Raw genomic sequence first — 22709 nt, forward strand, 5'->3', positions numbered from 1 at the left:
TATAAACAAGTGTAGTGTGTCTGAAAAAAGGGACAAGACAAAACGGAGGCAGTTTTGAAATTGAAGAACTATATTGTAAACCGTAAAAGAACATAATTATAAAGAAACCTTCATGGCATCCGATCGATCATCAGATGAGCTGAAAATAAAACAAATTCATATTCAGATGATTGAAAAGGCTACGGGAGGACCACAACCACTTGCACAAATTGCAGAGGTGCACGCACATGAAGTCACAAAAACCTGTACAGCAGGGGCCCCCAAGCTCACAGAGCGATGCTCTAGGCCTCTGGTAGCAGCGCGCAAAAACACAAGGACAAAGGGAGGAAATGCACAAGGCGAGCGCTGAACTTCAACTAAATGTTTAATGAAAAGGAAACACCGAAGTCCTGTGCATTCGTCCCTTTGTCCGTGTGTTTTTGCATGCTGCTACCAGTTATAATCATGCACCAACTCGCCTGTGCATTGCCACATTGAGCCACTCAGCACCATGACAGATCAAGGTTGCTGCCCTCGACCCCTGTGAATGCAGTGTTGTGCTGCCATTTGCTTTTCTTTTTAATACAAGACAAGACTGGAAACCTTTTGATACCACATCGTACACATGCCAAATCAAATATGTACTCACACTGTTCCATTTTTTCTCAAAAGCAGCAAGATCTGTGGCGGCTTTGATTGCTCTTGCCCGAGCTCCTTTCGACCTCCCGGCCTCCTGTCGTGACCCATCATGTTGTTTGATACCAACCTGGTATCTGAAACAAATAGCAGATTGGCCCATAAGTATTTGGTCAGAAACCAGACAAGTGAAAAAAAATTGCAGTGAAGGATTTGAGATCAGTACTTGCTGATATTTTACATGCACAACTAATGTCGAAAGCCCTAAGCTTTGCCACCAAAGTCACATAGGTGCACAGTTCAAATGCATAAGTGTGTTGAAGGTTCCTGAAATAACAATTAAGCCATAACAAGCTGAGCAAAACCTACATTTAGGCCAGCAGACTGTGCACTGTGCACTTAAAGAAAATATGTCAAGGTACAAATTCATGCCTAGATTTTGAGGAAAATAAAACAATGAGGGAACAACAAAAAAATATTGTAATAATGTGTCATTTTTCTGACAGAGGAGAAAATCTGGCACTCAAGGCTTCCCTCACTCAGATGCGATGGGGATACAGAACTCGGAATATTTCAGAAGTTATAAGCCCCATGTGGCACATCTTAAGGGGTAGGATTCATATATGTAACTTTTAGACCTACAAAACACTAAAAACATGTTGATTTAAAAAGATATTGAACAGACAGCGATGTAATTGATTTGAGTCATTTGGGAGAAGCTTTGGAAGCAAACAAAAGTAAATTTTATAGCAGCGACATAAACAGAAGAACAAGTACATACTTCGCGCCAGGGATGGGCAGTATTTCAAATACCGTAATATCCCGAGTCATCGCCCATCCCCGAGCCATCGCCCACCCCATTTTTTGGGCCAATATCGATTTCCGAAAAAACACCGAGTCATCGCCCACCCCTTCAAATACCCCAGCGCGGACTCTGCGATCCGTGATCACTCATCTTACCCGAATGACGCGGCCGCGGACCTTACAGTTGGAGGACGTCCGTGACAAAGTAAAACGAAGGAGGGAAAGACACTTCTTTTTCTTTACGCATTTCCTCCGTGAGCGACCCCAAAGTGGTCGTGTATCCGTGCGAAAAGAAAATGATGGAGATAACAAAATAAGAGTTTGTTAAAGTAACGGTAGAGTGTTAGGTCAAAGTCTGTCTCCGCCGAAGTAAGGTCACCGCGAACCCGCTCCTTCTTCCCGCCCGTCGCAACCGCGGTTGTGCAATATTTTAGGCAAAGCCAACGCGTAAATTAAGCTTTGCTGGAATGCCCTACACAGACGTTTGCAGAGCGTCCCAACCGTGCATTGATAGCCCGCCGTGCACGGACGCACGTATGTATGCACCAAACAAGAAAGTTGCGCAAGAGCTCGCAATTGATAAGGCGCGCGACTTGGCTCAACGCCAAAGTATTTGCCAATGCGACCGCCGGCTTTCCCGCTTTCCCAGCATTGCTCTTGGTCGCTTCTTTGGTCCGCTCGCTCGCTTGCTCGTTGCGCCTGGTCGGTTTTTCTATTTGCTTGTAGACTTTTTTTTTTTACTAACTAGGAGAACATAGTGGTGACATTCTTTCACGGAACAAACGTTCACGCTATATGCAGATCGACGGTGTTTCTAGCTCGTATGCAAGCAACGGACTTCGCTATAGTAAAATATTTTTTCGTGAGCATTTTTTTCTATAAAACAATGAAACTAAATCGAGTTTGGAGTTTGAAGTATCTCTTATGCATCAGCACTAGATACGCAGAGAAAAATAGGCGGTTTTTTCCGCTTTTTTTCAAGTGTTTGTGCTCACCCACCGAGACATGGCCCACCCCATTTTTTTGATGAATTTCAGGCGGTAGGGGGGTGGGCGATGACTCGGGATATTACGGTACAAGTATTTGAACTACGTATTTCAAATACTTTGTGTATTTTGCATTTGTATTTAATTAAAAATTCTGTAATGTATTTGATGTGTGTATTTAAATACTAAAACGTGTGTATTTCAAATACAATTGTAATTAAATACAATTTTGTGGGCGAAAATACATCCCTCAAATTTATTGTCACTGTCCAGAGCAGGAAGAAAACTACGTTCTGCACCGAATGCAGTGTCTCTCAATCAAGCACAAGCGTTTTGTGACTTTGTAATTACGATGCTAGTCCAGGGAAAGAATAGTGACGAAATCGACGTTCACAGGCAGACTGGCTAAATAAGTGAGAGACAACTTGTGATGCTTTCCAGCCTGATTTCCATCCATACTTTTGCCTCGAACATTCTAAATGCGCGGGTCATCCAGATGTTTGTAACTGGTGCGAGTTGCAACAATAAAAAAATCTGTAGCTAGTGCTGCGCGTCTTGGTCGTCTCGGTCCTTTGATTGTCTATACCAAAATGTAATCAAAAAAAAAAAAAAAAAACTGCTTGAAGCTCTGTACTTTTTTTACCTATTACGTCCAAGCTGATTACATTTTTTTTTTGTGATTATATTTGTATTACGTTACTAGAGCCTCGAGCACTAACTCCCGAGTGTGCGATGCAAAATTAAAATGAGATACCCAGAAACCTGTTGCAGGTGCCCTGAAGTCGCTGACGCAAATTTTAAGGAATGTATTTGGAAAAGTATTTGGAAGAGACCAACTACTTTTCTGTCTGTATTTGTATCTTGTACTTAAATACTTTTTTGCAAAAGTAATTAGATTTGTAATTAAATACATTTTTGACGAAGCATTTTGTATTTGTATTTCGATACATATTTGCATGTATTTTGCCCATCCCTGCTTCGTGCTTATTTCTTTTATTACAATACAGCATTAAAATTTGTCTGTTGTCCTACACAGTCACAAAGCAATTCCTCCTCTGCATTTCTACTCGTAATTAAGCAAGCACTCATTTGCATAATTAGTATTGCAGACAGTTGAATGACCTAAAATACTCAACTAGCTGTTAATGATTGCTTAAAAGCACCAGACATGGCAAAAGGAATGTTGTAAGAGAATCATTCTCTTTTTTTAGGAAGCCACATTTTGGCCAGCCACTGTCGAAAGAACATACAATTGATAAACATGTATAAAGACGAGAAAAAGGTATTCAGGTACAAAATCAAACATGAACCACATGCTACTAAAACATGCAGAAATAAAGCTTCAAAAAGTTGTGAAAAGGTTGTATATCAGTCAAATTTAGTTATGAATTAGATGAATTAGAGATCATCTGCACATATCACTTCTAGACACTTTTAGAGTGATACAGAATAGTGTGGTGCAGTAAAGAAACTCTTAAATAAATAATTAGCTGAGTATATTAAACATATTTTGAGGCTCCAATTTGTTTCCAGCCAAAAATAATTTAATGATGTATACTGCTTATGACTCTGCCTTCTAACTGAATGCCAAATAGAATTATAAGTAAATGTCACATTCAGTAAAGATAAAACAATAGGAATAGTAGATATATTGACATATTTATTTGTGATTTCTGGGATAGGATCAAACATAGTCACATTGTAACATTAGGTGAAATTTTTAAATCGAATTATTATGCAAGATATAACAACCTTTAAAGTAACTGAAGAGTGTGTTGGTAAAATTCACAGACCACAGAAAGAACAAAACATACCCGGACGAAGGACGACAAACAGTTCTTTTAATTAACAACATGAATGAGCTTAAAAGCACTTCCTTCAATTCAGACCGCCAAGGAAACTGAGAGAAAGGGAGGCAGAAAGAGAGAAAGGTAAGTGTCAAAAATTGTAAGGAAGGAAATAAGAAAAAGAGTGAAGTAACAGCATGAGTTACAATTCTAACTTTACACTTTCCTTTTTATCTTCCTGCCTCCCTTTCTCTCCATTTTCTTGGCAGTCTGAATTGCACGGAGTGCTCTTAAGTTCATTCCTGTTGTTCTTAGTTGAAAGAAATGTTTGTCGTCTCCTTCGTCCCGAGCACGTTTTATTCATTTTGTGGTCCAAGAATACAACACCCTATTGCGGTTTAATAATGGACTCTGAAATTGAGCTTGGAAATGTGGGTAGCCATGACAAATTAAAGGGCAACTCTACTCAATTTAGAAAATTTCAAGATAGTGGATGACCTTACTTTGAAAAGCACTCATGAACAACTCTACATTGTTTCACGAAAAGTAGAATATTGTTTGTGCAACTTTGCCATTTATAACTCAAGTCGCAAATTGAAACCGAAACTTCGGCAAAGGGCAAGCAGCGACGTCAGTTGCATGCACACTCATGTCCATGGCAGATGCATGATTACGTGATTTACCCCACTCACTGGGTCAACTCTAGGTAGTGTTGTCTGAACTGACTGGACATGTGATGGCGTTGAAAGAGAAAAAAGCCGGTGTATACAGCAGACATCAACATGACGTCACATCTGAAGGAAGTGCCAAAGTTGGCTAGCCTGCACATTGCTCGCTAAAATTAGCAGATTAGCGCTTGTCAAACTTTGAGGGTCCAATTTTATATACAGAAAGATTTCAGTTGTAGCCTTCCTAGATGATTATAAAGAGAACCAATCGTTTTCTCAGCCAAAATTCAGCAGAGTTGCTCTTTATTGCCTCTCATGAGGCTCAAAATTATGAAGGAAATAAACCATACCTCTGAATGAACTCAAGTGTGGTTCCCGCACCTTTGGCATACTGGATGTTTAAACAATAATAAAGGGCAAAAAGGAGCTCCACAGCTTGCAGAAAGCCCACATCTTCCACCATCACCTCATGGTCCACAAACAGCTGGCAGCTGCATTCGAAAAGTGAGCGGCCTAGGAAAGAAACAAGCGATTAATGTAATTAATGCGGAGAAAATGTGTTAGTATCAGATGTATCGACCTATCTAGTCAAGTGACCAGAAAAGTCATGCGACCGACACCACTACGCCGGCTTTTTCTCTAATAGGGCTTTTAACGCTCACGCATTAAATGAAGAAAAAAATACCATTGTCATATTCGCATCTGGAAACTTCTATAGAGGTATTACCAGCAGGGGCACTGAATAGGTAGGCACACCGATATAGGATTGTGACGCATATCTGAGATCTGAGACTGAGATGCATCACAATCACAGATAAGGCACACCTTATATGCCAAGCCAAATAAGGGTCGCACTAAATAGTGTTGAGCTACCATACCCAGTAATGACATTAAGTTATGCAAAGTGCTCCTGAAGGTTTGAACAAAACAAAAAATTTGTATATGAACATGTAGAATCAAACACTTTTTGTTGAGTTTGTGAACAGAATCAGTAGCATGGAAGTCTGATGCCAACGTGCAATGCCAGTCGTCGGTTTCGTTTAAATTGCTTTAGCTAGAAATTAAATGACCGGAGACCGCATGCGACCACACATTCTACGAGCAGAAAATTTGGCTGTTTGGGTTGGACAAGACACAGAATGCAGGCCCAAACAATCAAATGCCTCACAGGCACCTGCTGTTTGGGCTGTATGCCGTTTTGTGGCACCTTCACTCGCAAACCAAAATAAAAACTTCTCTTTTTCTTGCTGGATCAATCAAACATTGATTGTCAAAGTATGGTATAATACCAGGACATGTGCTTTACATTGGTGCTTGATAAGGCTGCCGAAACCAAACAATGTGGTCGTCTATCTAGCTCTGGTCAAAATCGGCACACCACCCTTTGGTTACACCACTGCAGTATTCCAGCACTCTGGTTACACCACTACAGTATCCCACTACAATTGAGTCACTAGGAGTCATCTGCACTGACCCCTCTTCTGTCTCTCACTCTCAAAATGGCACTACCCACGATAAAACGGTCTAGGTTGTTGTTCCAAAATTCAACACAAATTAAAAAAGAAAGCACCTTCAAAAATACGAAGCATGCAAGGAAAAGACACATGAAGCTCACCCAGTGCAACAATTACAGGAGAAGCAGGCAGACTGTTACGAAACTCCTCTGTGATTTCTGTTGTCACCTAAGAAAAGTCAGAAAACATGTGTGGTTAATTGAGAAATGCACGAAATGCTAGTGAAGGTACCATACATCTATGGGTCTATATTTATTCCCACAGAATGTAGAACTGTGGGACACAAGCAAGACGACGTAAGGCGGATCGCAAAGAATGATGCCCGAAGAACTTATCGTGGCCGGCGACTTTACCGCAGATGCACGAATATGGGGATACAAGCGAGACAATGACAGAGAGTGCAATGTCTTCACACCCGCCAAGCAGGCCAATCTATGAATTCTCAAAGAAAAACAGACTGCCATTCGCATTGGCAAACGTCGCACTGAGAACGACACCACAAGACTTGACATGGGCCATACACAACATCCAAGCCCGAGTGCGAACTGCTCCGACGCCTTGGGAAGCAAGCACCTACCCGTCGAAATAGAATTAATGACAGAAAGACACCCCAACACTAAATGACAGATCAGCTTCATTAACCTAGCACCTGAAAAAGTGTTTAGGTGAGCGAATAATGAAAGCCACATCCACTCAGAAGTACCAAGCCAAACAAGACGACCAAGACCCCGACCTTCATCTCCTCAACTTGTGTGCTATCAGACTGCAAGCCCAACAATGTTACAGGAGAAATAAGGACTGAAAACTCCAAGCCAATTTCAATGCAAGCACGGTGAAGATAAAAAATACACCCAGAAGCTCCGTAAACAACTGAGGTGCAAGCTCCGAGATAACACACGACGAGTGTGGGGCACATTCAAAGGACTCTGGCAGGAAGGCCGACAACTTTAAATCCACTGCTTCCTGGTACACCAAACCATTCCCAAGTAAATAAAACAGTGTCTGCCGCCGCATGCGAGTTCCTGTCCTCCCTTATCCTTACTATCCTTGGTGACAACAGCGCCGCCTTCATTGAAAAAGACACAAAGGATCCCCTATTCTCCCAGGAAGCCAAACAACAGGCCCACTGAAAACACCTCACGGCTCTACTCAAAGAAGACCTAGACCCACTCCCAGATGGTAATTATACCAGGTGGGAAGAGGTTCGCCTGAAAAGACAACGGACCCACACCACTATGGTTTCCAAGGAAACAGCAAAATGTAACACCCACAAGAACATGGTGCATAAGCCGCCATACACAGGAAAAAGACAAGAGCCTATGCGCCCACTGCGAGGTCACAGTCACAGAAGCGCACTCCTGGTACTGCCCACACATGCAAGAACCCCAAACCTTGAAAGAGTCTGTTAATCCCACGGGTATTCGGGAATACCAAAAGGCTATTCTCCATTCACCCCTCACTTATGTGAAAGAGGTTCGTCTCACCCACTTTATTTTCATCTCACCCTTATTTCCTTTAACCCTTCATCCCACCTACAGGAGATAGCGTTTGCTGAGATCAAAGGATGCGGTTCCTGTTATTTTCTCACTAATAAGGACATTTTTAACTACAAACATTTGTTGTCCTAACGCTCAATAACAACTAAAAAACAACGTTAAATAAGCAGCAATGTATCTGCTGATATCTGTCACAAAGCCTCATTGTTACACCTGCGGGACAAGGAAGCTGCTAATATTAAAAACAAATGATCCTAACTTAGGAGTCGAAGTGGAAGTACAAACGTTTGTCACTAGTTAATTCTCTAGCATAATTTTTGTGTTAACTCTAACACTCGATCCCAAAAATGCAAAACATCATGTGAACCCATTAGAAGCAAGTGGTACAAGAGTGGGTGCCCACCGCCGCTCCCCCTTTGGTTTAGTGAAATATTTATGTAGAACATACTATGAGATGACCCAGCCTAGAGTTGCATACCTTCCCATTGCACTCTAATGTGAAGTATAATAAGTTGAGCCACCTCAGCCAGGAAAAGATTAAGGAAGGTTTGGCTCCTCGTAGAGCAATAGTAATTTCACTTTTTACGTGCTCATTATCAGCATTGTCGTCAGATACCAAGAAAGCGTTCACAAAGATTTTGCAGACAATTCTGAAAAAGTGGGGGGATGGTCGCTCAGAAAGCGAAACTGCAGAAAGAGTACAAGGCATTGCTCCAATGGTTAAAAATCACTAGGTAGGCGCCTATTCGGACATAGGTGCATGACCGGTATGTTACGGTATACAGGAAGACTGATATAGCTGAAAATTTCAAAAAATGAAGAAAAGTTTAGTATTTCCAGATGCATAGTTTCTCAGTGGAATGCTGACTGCCTGTGTGAGACTTCCAGGAAGTTATTTTCAACAAGGTCATGAGGATGTGTCTTTGGAAACAAATAACCTGGTTATTATGAATGCTCCTACCTGATGTAACTGGAAGAGCTCTCCGAGGTTTTCTTGAAAGTAGGATGCAAGCAATGGGAGGAGGCAGACAGCTGCTGCGTTTTGATCTTTGAACTCTGCCTCGGCCTTGTTGATTTTGAGGCTCCACTCGAGCACAGCATCATTTTTGGGGCTTGAACATAGGAATGTCACGAGGAGGAGGACATCTTTGGGCAGGCTCAATGTTCTGTCCAGACAGACACCTGTAAGCCTTAAAAAATTCATGTTATCACTGACTCCTCATATCCAAAATCTTTGTAATCAAAATACCTTTTTGGGAAAAGCAAAATATTGAAGGAAAGAAATCTGCAAGGACCACTGTATGGTGAAAGTAGCAATCGTATTCGTCGTTCAAAGCACCTTTTTATGAGCATAATAGTGTATGTTTGTTTTAGGAGTGAGTGACTCTTGCAAAGAACTGAACATATTCTGCCTTTTTAAAAAGGAAAGAGTCTTGATCTAAGTGAGTGGGATCCACATCATCAATGACTGAAGGCACTTCACTCTCAACGTCTGGTTTTTCCCTAATGTTCTCCAGACCATTGTCATCCTTGCTACAGCATGACGTCACTATTTCATCCTGCTCTACTGGCTCTGTCACCACTGATTTTTTTTTTCCATTCCCATGGCATATGGAAAGATGGGTCATGAGTGAACCCCATGTCCTAAGCTGGCTATCACACGCATCAATTGGACAAGTTACAACAGTTGGCGGGTTGCCGGTGAGATGTTTTTTGAGGTGCTCGATAAAAGCCTTTCCAGGGCTCACCTCTTCACTGCAGGAACTAACACTGCATGTCCGGCAGGATTGGAAGTTAGTTGCATTACGAGGTGCAAGCGGAGAATGACACCTTGTGATGTGGCTTCGCAATGAGTTGTAATTTTTGAATGCAGCCTCACAGCCGACAACGCTGCATGGAACACCTCTTGATGATGTTTCATGATATAATGTGTGCTTGAAGAACGTGTCCAATGATGTAAACTTTTTCTGGCATCTTTTGCAGTGATGTCTCATCTATAACCAAAAAGGAGTGCTTGGTTTATTTCAAGTTGATTTAATATTGAACATGTTTGTTGGGACCCTGAGAAATACAATATCCTAAGACGACATGAGAGCTGAACAATTTGGCTTTCTTTTTTCGGATAGAAGGTCTACTTTAAGTCCCAAGATCTGCAAAAAAACATTTTTCTCTCCACGATTTTGTACTTAAACACATGAGCTTTGCATTTTTATAAAGGTACCTGAAACATTACCAATATTCGAAGCAATCATGGCGAAGTCCTAATCCAAAGATATTAATCCTTGACCCCAAATTTTTTTATTCCTGCCACAACTGAAGTCAGTGAACATTAAATCAACTGTGCTTGTGAAGATAATGACACACAGCATAAACATACACCTATCTAGAAATTAACACAGTAAGGATTATAAAGCACTTAACGTGAGCTTTCATCTAGTTTCAAAACTAACATTGTGTTTAAACTGAAGTACAAAACAGCCATCCTCAATGTTCTGTGTCAATCTGAAGGCAATGTTTCTATTTACGCCAGAAAGATAGAACACCTGCACCTGCCTGTCTACACCTGCAGCGTGCGTGTCGTCTTGTCGTCCAGTCTTAACATACAAAACTATGTTTCCGTGTTCTTTTAGGTTGCCCGAGCCATGAGGAGCTACAGTCTAGCATGCTAACATTGGGCAGTGATATGAATGGCCGCAGTAATTGTCATGTGAAACGTTCGGCTAGGTTGGCTAGGTTTTCGCTTCTGTGCATCTAGCTTGAGAGGTCAGGTGAACAGAGCTCGGCTGGAATGGTATAGCGCCTTGTCATTCATAGCTTGAGCAGTGCAATGAAAGCCAGGACGACGCAGCGCTATTTGATTTAAACTGCTGCCAAGGGCAAGGGAAAGGAACATGGAAAGGAGTAAGTAAACAACGCTGGCAAGGGAAATTCCTCCTCTCCTTGCCAGTTATCCATCTGCTTCCTCCACTCCCACCTTCCTTTCCCTAGCATTTCGCGCTGGACTTACTGTTTTTTTTTGTTTGTTTTCTTGCTCTTTTCCATTTTTTGTTTGCGTTGCAGTCTACCGCGAAAATGTTTCACGCTAACGCCCCGCAATTGCACAGTAATGTGACACATTTTTTTTACCACCTTTTGGGGCAGAAAATTGGTTTTCTAGATATGTGGGCCGGCTTGCATAAAGCAGAGTCTCGGTTGAGACTGCTCAAAGAAAGCGCTGTCAAGGCTAGTGCTAGAGCTTAAACCGAGTCTTAGACGCTCGCGCGCCCGAGCCTTGGCAGCGCTTTCTTTGAGCAGTCTCAACCGAGACGCTGTCTCTTGCAAGCCGGCCCAGGCATCTAGTTTGTTCTCCTTTCTACCTCAAATACTACAATAAGGCAGATGACTTAACTCCAACTATAAGGCAACATATCTCTCTTTTTTTTTTTTTTCCACTGCTGGCAGCCATTTATTACGGTGCAGTTACCAAATCATTTCTTGCCCAATTTCATTTTCTTTTTCTCTAAACACACGACGCGCTTCGTGCACCCTGCTGTGCTGAGACCGTTTCTTCTCTGAACAGAGCTGCGCCGCGGCAAAATGTTAAGGCTGAAACACATTTACAAGAAAAGAAACCGAATATAGAACAGAAATCGGAGGGTGCAAAAATTGTTGCACGCAAATTTGGGAGACAAGTTACACGAGAAGACCGATCCAGCGCAAAAGGCAACGTCCTCCGCAGTAAAATTAATGCAAACAACACCAAACGTGCACCAAACGTGCACTCATATATATATATATATATATATATATATATATATATATATATATATATATATATATATATATATATATATATATATATGACGCCGTGATTAGGACTTGACAGAATCATCGGATAAAAAGAGACTGGCTGTATCAGCTTTGGTTTTCGAAGCAACCGAGGCCTTCACGCACCGGTACAAAGACTGCTATTACAACAGATAAAGTAAACAGAAGCAACGTGCGGAAACCAGTGTACGTATGCCACCGGTCACGACATCCTTCTACAGCCACACGCTTGCCTCGTTCTTATTCACGAAGTTCCTGGTAGATTAATTCGTTCTTACATGCATGGAGTCAGCCACAATCGGCGCTCGATGTTTAGTTGAGATTGAGATGTGCACCGACACGAGCATCGGCCGACGTACAGTCGGGAGCAAAAGTTTGCGGGGCACGGGAGCGCCTGCCGAAAAGACTGGCTGCGCCTTCTCACGCACGTTGCTGCTCCAAGACTCACGCTATGCGCACGCGCTTCCTTTCTTGTTCGCGGTCATGCTTTTTTCGCTCGCTTCCGTTCGACACGCACGATATATAACTGGGACTGGCGCAAGGTGCCGCGAAATGTTATCTGTAGCATGCGCGAGTTTCGTCACCCACCACGGTGGCTGAGGCAGACGCGCGGCGTGAGGGCTGTCATAGCGGCACCTTGCGCCGGTCCCCGGTTATCTCGTGCACGTCGGGCGGAAGCGAGCGAAAAAGTCATGGCTTCGAGCACGAAAGGAAGCACATTCTCGAAGCGTGAATCTTGAGAGCGGCCGCGCGCCGCAGAAGGCGCAACCAGTCATTTCGGCTGACGCTCCCGCGCCCTGCAAACTTTTACCGCCGACTGTACACGAGCAAACTCACCGCGATCTTGCTTTGCCCGAATGCCACAACACAGCGGACAGCCCACATAATTCTCAGTCTCCGCAATGCTCCGTTCACCACATACACGTAACACGACAAAGATCGGCGAAAATCAGTCTTCCTACAAAGCTGATCAAAAACCGCGGAAACACTCAACCAGCCTCGGCGGCTGCCGCGGCTGCGCCATAGCGTAGAAAACCCGGAGAGGGACGGAACGGACGGAACTCCCGAAGTAACGTTGCGACATCGCTCGGTCCCCCTCCGGGTTTCCCCGCCGAAAAAAAAAAGGCAATAGGAGTTGCTGTCTGATTTTCGTTTGCGATTTCTTCATACAATTTGGCCGCTTTTCGCAAATGTGTTTCAGTCATGACTCATTACGTAGAGTCCGGCGCCGTCGCTACACAGTAGCGCACCAAGGAATGGAAAAAACTAAACTCAACAAACTCGGAAAAAAAAAAAAAAAAGACCGCGGACTTAAAGGCGTACTGCAAAGCATTTGAGTACTGGCAGTGTTAGACACGAAGGTCGAATCGATCAATTTAAAGTTTCCTAAATCCACACAAGTCTACCGTAACAATATGAGAGTGCACGGAAGCTAAATGTCGGCTCGGCACAAACGAACAAAAAAAAAAAAGGAATTTTGGCACTAGTTTTTTACACTTCGGTCAAACGTATATAGTATATTATTGTGGGCACTTGAAACCTCATTGCACTGTGTCGCTTTGCATGTTTCGAAACAAATCGCACCTGAACAGCACGTTATGTCGAACAAGCAGCTACCGAAAAAATCGGCGTGCATGGTCCTCGAACCGGACCAGGGACCTCTGCCTTTCCAGCGGAGCGCTAATCCAAGAGCGTTTCACGTAGCCGAATAATATTTAACTAAGAAGGGAGCAAGAAAAACGTAGAACACCGACACACTACGTCTCGTGATAATGCTAGAGTAACACTCGAAAGCAACAAGGCAAAGACCCCGTTACCCTAAACGCTACGCACCTCCAGCGCGAGGCGCACATCGTCTGCACACGCTTGTGGCGAGCAATGCATAATAGTGAATCCAGACAACTGCTCGACTCATCTAAGAAAACAGTGGTGCGTCAGGTATTCATCAAACAGTTCAAGGAAGGGGATGTAATGCACTTACCGTGAAATCTCCAGGTTTGAGTGCGGCGAACCAAAAACACGTCCACAAAGTCGCCGAATTGCGCGGGATCTGCCTCGACACGCTCACTGCGCATGCGCCAGGGGTGCCTTCACGCGGACAGCGTCCCACGGGAGCGCGGGAAAGAAGTTCACGTGACCTTCCGCCTCTCCGAATAAAAGGGCTGCATTGACTGCGCCTGCGCAGCGCGCCGGCTATGTCTGTTCGTTCGGGTGCGGTGGAGGGGTTTACGGCGAAACGGCAACGACGGCTCGCGAGCGGCTCTGGTCCCGTTGGCGCTCCCTGTAATTTTACGGTTTTTTTTAACAGTGCATGATTAAAAAAAATCATCTCCGCTCGGAACAAAAATGAACTAAGACGTGTAAATATACAACCTAGGCAGCACACAGTATTGCGCTGTTTTGAAATTAAATTGGAAAGATTGTGGCAATATTATTTTGGTCTAGCCAATATCTGTGAAAAATGGGATGGGTCGCACCGACGCTATCCTGACATACCGTACGTGGCGCCGTTTTTGGTTGACTGTCAAGAGTGTCCTGCGTGAATCGGCTATGCCGGCGAGGTATCTCTATTTCTTGACTGCCTAAAATCCGACGTTAAAAAACAAAACAAAGCAAGATTAAGCGAAATAGAATCTGCTTGCTTTTAGCCTGAGAAAGACCTTTTAAGCCGAAGACTTGGACAAACTGTGGCGCCCTCATTTCGGATATTACAAACTCACCTGACTGGGTTTCGCACTACTTATAGCACCTTCACTGAGACTTCATTTTGGAGTGTAGCTCTGAAGAAACAATGTCGCAAGACAATCGAAAGTGCCGGATTAATGACACCCCCAGGGACGCGAATCTTATCTCTGCGTAATGACACCAAAATATTTAGCTTCCCGAAACTTTTTTTTTTTTTTAGGTTTTTCTTTGGTACACGTGAAATCGCGTCTTCGACGGCGTTCAAAATTGTTTTTCGTATTTATCTTGTGATTTCGCGGTCCGCACCAGAGCATGCGCGTCTACATGAGTGGCAGTTTGAGACGCTCAAGGTTGTACTACGCAAAGCAAGTCCTGACGAGTCCGATTTCGCGACCTCCCCTGCCCTGGGCAGGTGGCAATACAAAGCAGCAGAGGGAGATTAGCGGCTTTGTCCAACCCCCTTTGGCCTAGTCTTCTGATAAGCCTCCACACCTTATTTTGTGTTTCGCGTTTGACTGGTTAAAAGGTCAAATGGCGAAAATAGGTAACTTTCGTCATTTGAACCTCTAACCAATCAAACGCGATATCGTCACTTCCGCCACATCTGTTTATTTTTAGGAGTAACGAAACATTTGTCGAAAATAGCCTCTCTGCTTCCGTTTCAATAGACCATTTTACGGTTTACAAACATGAACTGCCGCTTACGTCCCAAGCAACTCCCGGTCGTAGCGTCTTTGCAAGCCTGCCAGTTTTGTACACATCACCAGTGCAAGGAAGCATAAACGTCACAAGAACAGTACAAAGTGGAGATTCAACTAGGGCCTTCGGTTGTACAATTTGAAGACATGGCTGCGGCCAGATGACCTGCTTGCTATCGTCTATAGAGAATTTTGTAGAACCTGTTAGAACCTTGACTAAAAAATAAAAAGTGAACCAGGCATTTGCAGTTATTTTTTCGTGCACTTTTTAAGGTTATTACGCCCTACTTTATGGGTGTTGGTAATCGCGCCTTTTAGAGGGCCTACTGCGCAGTGATAACGCCCTAATAAAAAGGTGTACAGTAGAATCACACCCTAGTTTTCAAGGGTGTTCGGAATAACTCCGTCCTTTAAGGGTGTTACGGAAAAATACCTTATTTTAGGGGTGTTAGGAATAACGCCCTTTTTAGGGCGTTTTGCTACACCCAAATGGGTTTTAGTTATAGGACAAGCCATTTACACCCACAAGGGTGTTACGATGTTTAGTGTGTATATGCATGGCGTGGCCCATAACCTCAAACGTATTGCGGGCAGATGTGATGTGGATGTTTTGTTCACCGCTCCTGACAAGCTTTCTAGATTGTGCCGAGCCGTTAATCCCTCTGATAGGGAGGCGAGGGCCTGCACTACGAAGCATCGCAATCGCCTGCTCTGAGGGAGTTGTGTATTCCCTCCCTCTGTCTTGCGGCAGGCGTTATGTCGGTCAGACAGATCGCTGTCTCAGCGACAGGCTAAGGGAACATGCTCACGACGTCTCTTCAACTGCTTCCGGTCACCTTGGCACACATTGCCGTGACTGCAGATGCCAGCCTCAGTTTCAGCAGTGCGGGGTCGTTAAACATCACCGGGACCAGCTGACACGTGACATTTTGGAGGCCCTAGAAATAGACAGATTGGGAGTCATGTGCGTCAGTAGCCCTTCCGTTGCCCTATCAAGGAAGGTGATTCATTTTCTGGCCACTTGATTAGCTTGGTTGTAGCGCGTGCCTTTGTTTGTCTTTTTAGAGGTGATATTTCGTTTTTTGTACTTTTGTTTTGAGTGTTCTTTAGGCTGATTTTCTTCTTTTTGTTCTCAATTGCGCGTATATATTGCCCCGTTGAGTCCAGTAAAAATTTAGTTGCGTGTCAGCGCTCTGTCCGTGTCCTTCTTTACCCTGTCCGTCGTTTTTTGCGCTGTTTTATCCTTTTAAGTGTAAAACATACCAGAAATATTGTTCCAAATAAGCCTAATGTGATACACGTATTACGTTCGCTCGCGCGTTGCGCCATCAAAATCCGTGCGATGTGTCGCGCCTCGAAGGAACTTTAGAAAATTGTGCTGATTTCTTAGTTTTGCGTGCTGTTTGCAATGGTTGTTAAAAATAAACTTTTTTCTCGTGTACTTTGCCGTTTTCTTTTCTACACTATGTGTACCTGCGTGGATGCGTCTCTGATGTGCCGTGCTTAAAATGCATCTATGGCATTCGCAATATAAACAGCAGTGGATAATTCTAATGGGTTGGCAATTACACGCTCTAGGTTCGTGTGCGTGTTAGCACTCGCTTTACGTCCACCGATTTGTTTGATATAGCAGGAACGAGACAAACGTTACAGGAGAGAGCAACATCCTCCTACGTATATGCTTGTGCCGCAGAGACGCGAAAGAAGGATGGTCAACCCAAACTTGTGGATTGAGAGGACGAGTAGTTTGTAATTTTGATATCCTAATCCAACAATGCACACTACAAAAGAATATTCCTCAAAACGGCAGATTCATAAATATGAAGTAATCGAAAAAGTAACGGTTACTTTTTAAAGTAACGCTCACTTATGTTGTTCTCAAATAATCGAACAAGCTAAATTAATGCTGTCAAAGCGAAAATTGTTATGATCGTAATTGATTCCTTTTTTTAGTAAAGTGTACAAGACTGCCCGTATAATGCACTGCACAAGAAGACGCTAAAGCTTCTGCTTTACGTTTTCCATAGCGATTTCCCGCCTCCCAAAGAGACTCCCAACTATATGCAACACACCAAGATGCTGGAGTACATGAGGAGCTACGCGGACCATTTTGGTATCACAAGTAAAATACGCCTTCGTCACGAAGTCCTCCGGGCGACACAAGCCAAAGACTACGAGTACACCGGTCGCTGGGACGTCGTCGTCAAGGATCTCAACGGCAACGTCGAGCGGCGAGAGACCTTCGACGCAGTGCTGGTGGCCTCGGGGCACCACGGGTTTCCCAACGTGCCCACGTTCAAGGGCATGGAGAAATTCAAGGGCAAGATCGTGCACACCCACAGCCTCAAGGACGCAGAACAGTTCAAGGACAGGAGGGTCGCAGTCGTGGGCGTCGGCACCTCGGGCCTCGACGCTGCCGTCAACGCCTCCCATGTGGCTGCAGAGGTGAGTCTGAAATCCTTACCGCCTTCTTCTGCACACATACAGAAGCCAGTACGCAGACCCGAGTGCGCAGATCTATAACTAAAGTTCGGCCTTTTCTGTATTAATTTTCCTTCGGGTTCAGAAGAGTTTTAGAGGCGAAGCTGCTTAGGGTCTAGCCTTGTCCGTCCGGCGTCCGTGCTCACATCGATTGCCATCCCATCTGTCTTCTTAAAAAAAAAAAGAAAAAGAAATGTTTTCGCAGTCCACAGGATTCGAACCTGTGCGGGGAGACCCCAATTGATTTCTACTCCATCGCCTTAACCACTCGGCCACGACTGCGGGGCAAGTAGAAGCTCTGAGATGTGGTAGTAACTCAAGAGCTGGGTATGTCATAGATAAAACGTTGCATGTAGACGTTCAACGTAGCCGCTCAACTCAAGGGAAAAGGCACTGTGATACTCGATAAAGAAATTTACTATGAAAGAATGCAGGTAATTCTTGATGACACAGCACATTTTGTGACGTTACCGCGGGACCCCACTCTTATATCTGAAAGATTCCTTGTTGATCACCTCCGCAATCTAAAAAAGAAGAAACGCCTAGACGATGCCACGTACCGTCGTCGTTTTTCTTCTGACGGATCTACACCTAAATTGTATAGTCTCCCCGAAATTCACAAACCCGAGTGCCCGTTGCGTCGTATTGTTTCATTTGTTTTGTCTCCGACGGACAATCTGTCAAAATATCTGGTCGAACTCATCACTCCGGTCACAGGAAAAAATTATTTAAATGTACGGAATTCCCAAGAATTCATGAGACTGGTTCGGGATCACGTCCTAGACGAAGACAACATAATGGTTTCCTTTGATGTTGTGTCCTTGTTTATAAATGTCTTCACCTCTCGGGCTGTTGAGATAGCCGAAACACGCCGACGTAGGGATGACAGCCTTCCTTCACGCACATCGTTAGCGGTGGACGACATTGTAATTTTGCTCCGTTTTTGTCTTAAACAGTCGCATTTCACGTTTCGCGGACAAATTTATCACCAAATTGAAGGATGTCCAATCAGTTGTCTAATTCCTGTTACAATGGCAAATCTTGTTATGGAGTATGTGGAGGAGACTGTTCTTGAACAGCATGCGCACCCGATAGGGTTTTACAAACGTTATGTAGACGACACCATTGTAATTTTAAACAAGGACCATGTTGCTGACTTTCATTTAGCTTTAAACAGCGTGGAATCATCAATCCAATTCACACATGAATTTGAACATAACTGTGCGCTGCCTTTTCTGGATGTTAATGTGTTCCGTAATAGTACCGGTCACTTAGATACAACGGTGTACCGCAAAGCTTGCGATACAGGCAACCTTTTAAGCTTTAACTCACATCATTCTGTCGAACATAAAAGGGCTGTCGTAAAAACTATACTACATCGGTCCGAACGCATTTCTTCTAATCTTGAATTGCGCGCTTCTTAGGAGGCTGTTATTGTTGACCTGTTGATGAAGCGGAATTACCCGAAACGTTTTATTGGCAACACGCGCAAGCAGATGGGACAAAGAAGAAGTAAGGATAATGAAAGACATAGGACAGGGCAAGTAACAATACCCTATTTGAAAGGTGTTTCTGAGTCTATTCGCAGGGTCATCGCCCCTTTGAATATCCGCACAGCTTTGAAACCCCATCGTAAACTACGCAACCTCATTTCTAAACCTAGAGATTACACAACCTTAGAGTCCCAGTGCGGAGTTGTGTATAAAGTGAACTGTGTCGACTTTGACGCATTCTACATTGGGGAGACAGGCCGGAGGCGCTGCACCCGCCTAAGCGAACACAAAAAGGACGTGGCGAAGGCCACGCATTGGACAAGAGCGAAGACGGAACTCGTAGACCGTTGTTGGAATACGGGTCACAGTTTCGACTTTGAGAAGGCGTCCACTCTGGCGCGTGAACAAAGGTGGGGTCCACGCAGGTTCGTGTAGTCATGGTTCATCTGAAGTGACTCATATCGGCTTGCAACTCCAACCGCGGCACCCTCCCCGATTTGTACGCGGACTTACTTAAATACGTGGCTTGCACATGACGTCATTTCCGATATCTTCCAGAGAAAAGAATGAGAAGGAGCTCCCCTCTTATCAGGATCCTCATTTGTGCCTCCCGGATTTGCACAGGCGTCGCTAGTCTCCTCCCAGAAGATTAGAGAAGATTAACCTGTCACTCAAAATTCTTACAAAAGCAGCTTCCCTCTCCTCCTTTTCCATGGTGTTCAAAAGTATGCGATGTGACGTCAGCGCAAGGAGCCTATAGGGCTGTTGAAGTTTTTTCGCTCATTCCTACTTGAAGGTTTCACTGATGTTTCCCGCATGGGAGACGAAACGTTTGATTAAATCGTTAATCTCGTTAAGTAAAGTCGGAGCAGTTTTTTTTATCAAATCACCTGAGAGTCAGCGCTCTCTTTGTACACTTCGTCGTCTTGTCCTCTATTTTTTTGGCGCTGTTTTTCTTTTTCTTCAAACATTAACGTCGAGCTGCGACGGCGTTGTGTTTGCGGCTGAGATGGCGAAACCCCACCGGAGACCGCGGGGATCTCGGCGGCTTTACGGAATTTTTCGACGTGGCCTACAGCGGCACCTTTCCTGAGATCCTGAGACACCTGACGAAGGTTCGTCACGAGGACCACAGTGCGTCCATCCTTCAGCTCTGATGCACCCCTTGCGACGCCTACTCCTCTTCCGAGAAGCAGTTGGAGGTTGCCTTCCAGAAGAACTTCCCCGCAGGCGACTGCATCGCTAACGACGGGAACAAGAACACTCGACAGCGGCGGGAGGTTTACGTGGTCCGCAATGACTCAGACGGCTGCTGGCGTCATTTTGGGGAGGTAGGACGGACTTTCGCAGCGTCAACCTGTTTGCTCAAAGGTCGATCACGGCGCCGTATCTAACACAGGAAGTCCATGCCAAAGACGACGTCTCTCGCACAGTCCTGAAGGACGACGAACTTGACTAGGCAGGCTTCCCCGTGAATTTCGACGCGAGCAGTGCACGTCCCAACAGGCATGATGAGGTGTCCTCCTGTGGTGCGTATTTGCGGGCCTTTCCAGGGCATCGTGACTTTCCGAAGGCGGCGAGAGAGCTTCCGGCTCAAAACAGAGTAATCTGCTCCGGTGCTCACAAGTGTCGACGCGTCGTGGTCGTCGATGACAACGTTGAGGTTGTGGGGAACCGTTGCAGAATCGTCGTTCGGATGCTTGTCGTCGCCAGAGTGGGTGCCCTCCGACGCTCTTGGAGGATGTTTCCGACAGTCGTCTTAGGCAACTCCACCTCCAGGGGTCACCGCACTTAGTTTCCCCGACGATGGTAGGGGAGAGAGGGTCCCTAGGCGAGACCTTCAAAGTGGCGACGTCGGACGTCGTGGTGACGGCGAACGGGATCCCCGGGGGGAAGTGGGCGCTGGTGACGGCGGTCGATGCAGGTACTCCTCGATATCCCGCGGTCGCTCTCCTCTCCTCCTGCAGGGGGCGTTCGGTACGAACCCACGAAGCCCAAGCTGCCGGTAAGCCCGAACCACATGGGGCATATTTGCGACGTATTTTCGGGCGCCTTAGCGGGCGTCGGGACGAGCGCTTCAGAGGTCGGCGTAAATACGCGCGTATTTGGCGATCCGACCGAGACAGATCTCGGCGCATCGGCGTATTTCAGCGTGGCGTATCCGGAAGCGTGGGACGCGGTGCCGGCCAATCAGCTCCCGAGTTGAGTGCCGGAAGTCGCTCGAGAATCGGCTTGTCTAATTGTGCGGCCGGCTGGCTGGCTTCACTCCGCAGCCGAAATGGGAGCTCGCTTGTCGTGTTGGTCGGTTTATCGGCGAACTCTACGAAATCCCTATATCTCTTTGGAACGAGCGATGAACGACTGAGACAAAAGACAATACAATTGATGTTGCGTGCGATGTGAAAAGAATTCCGAAAGGAAGGGTTTTGAGCAGGGATTTCGGCCGTCCACCAGCCGGAAGTGCTTGGCAACTTGGCGGTTGCAACCAACATTTACGAAACAGGTGTAAGCAAATTTGGCTTTGGTTGCATATTAACATTCAGTTATTTCTGTTTCCTCGCGGAACGCAATAAAATAGCAGCCTATCTACATTTTGCCTTCTTTCATGAAAGGCGCGAGTCAGGCTACACTGCACCGAACGCCGAGGAGACGTTGACGAAAAGCGTCGTGTTTGGTTTGGCGACCTTCTCCTCTTCCCTTCTGTGAAAAAAACGCTTGCCAAATACCGTGATTACGCCAACTAAAACTCGCGAAAATTCGTTGAGAATACGCCCTATGTGGGTCGGCCTGTAGGGGCATCGCCAATACACGCATTCGGCTTCCCTGCAGTGGTAGCACATCGGGCGTCGGTCAGCCGTGCGCCACACGTCCGATCTCCTTGGCGCCGGGGGTCCGGTTCGGACGTACGGTGCTTGTTCCTCAATGCGTCTAGCGTAATACGGCGGGCTCCCGTCGAAGGGCGCCGGGTGCTGGTACTGGCGCGCTTCTGGCGGCGGTCGTCGGGCCGTGGCAGCATAGCTCAGGGTCGGTTGCTCGGGCGGTGCAGGGTTGACAGGAGCCCGTGATTTGATGACTTTCTGAAACTCTTCTCGCACAAGTTCGGCGATTGACATCAATGGTGGTGGATTGCCAAAAAGCAGCAGCTTCGTGAGGTATTCGCGAACAACGTCTTGGACAATCTCGCGAAGCTCGGCGGCGCTGGTGCTGAGCACAGAGCGGACCGATGCCAGAGTTGAAACGTAGTTCAGCCGATGATAGTGGCGAGCTCGGGTAACACTTCTAGACAGCTTTAAAGCCTGCGCGTTACGTCACAAGACGTCACGTCCGGGAGTTTCGCATCGGCGCTGATTGGATGCGAGTGCCGTGGCAGCGTTCGCGACTCGCGAGGGACTCTGATAGGAAACGAGCCCCACGGCGAACGCTGACGGGCCATTCGTACCCAATCAGCGCCCGTGCCGGACCCCCGGACGAGACGTCATGGGACGTAACGCGCAGGTTTTGCTGTCTAGGAGGTGTTGAGTCGGGCCGCTAGCTCCCGCTTGTTGTTTGTTGCTTCGGTAGCAAACCTGTCGACTGTCGTTGGAGGGTTCCGGATGAGGCCGCCGAAGATGTCGCTCTTGACGTATCTTATGAAAAAGCGCAACTTTTTATCCTCGGTGGTTTGACGGTCGGCGA

The 22709-nt window shown here is 45.5% G+C and overlaps 2 protein-coding genes across 4 annotated transcripts in view; one reads left to right on the plus strand and one right to left on the minus strand.

Moving 5' to 3' along the window:
• Positions 1-22709, plus strand: part of LOC115310142 (flavin-containing monooxygenase 5-like) — a 130287-nt gene that overhangs the window by 71528 nt on the left and 36050 nt on the right. Inside the window, exon 2 of the mRNA XM_040206517.1 lies at positions 17088-17505. Coding sequence (XP_040062451.1) covers positions 17088-17505 — 418 coding nt within the window. The remainder of the gene's footprint in view (positions 1-17087; positions 17506-22709) is intronic.
• On the minus strand, positions 49-13815 carry LOC121045974. 3 transcript variants are annotated; one of them, XM_042288289.1, is made up of 8 exons: positions 13659-13815; positions 9619-9864; positions 8832-9060; positions 6476-6542; positions 5211-5373; positions 629-752; positions 459-520; positions 49-139 (listed from the first exon to the last, which is right to left on the minus strand). In XM_042288289.1, exons 2-8 carry the CDS (start codon positions 9789-9791, stop codon positions 97-99), a joined length of 861 nt encoding a protein of 286 aa, XP_042144223.1. In that variant the 5' UTR covers positions 9792-9864; positions 13659-13815; the 3' UTR covers positions 49-96. The 3 variants fall into 3 exon arrangements, with proteins under 3 accessions (XP_042144223.1, XP_042144224.1, XP_042144225.1); XM_042288290.1 differs by lacking the exon at positions 459-520 and having other exon boundaries at positions 13659-13810; XM_042288291.1 differs by lacking the exons at positions 459-520; positions 13659-13815 and adding an exon at positions 11956-12331.

Source organism: Ixodes scapularis, unplaced genomic scaffold, assembly GCF_016920785.2.
Source record: "Ixodes scapularis isolate PalLabHiFi unplaced genomic scaffold, ASM1692078v2 ptg001583l_1__unscaffolded, whole genome shotgun sequence".
Lineage (NCBI taxonomy): Eukaryota > Metazoa > Arthropoda > Arachnida > Ixodida > Ixodidae > Ixodes > Ixodes scapularis.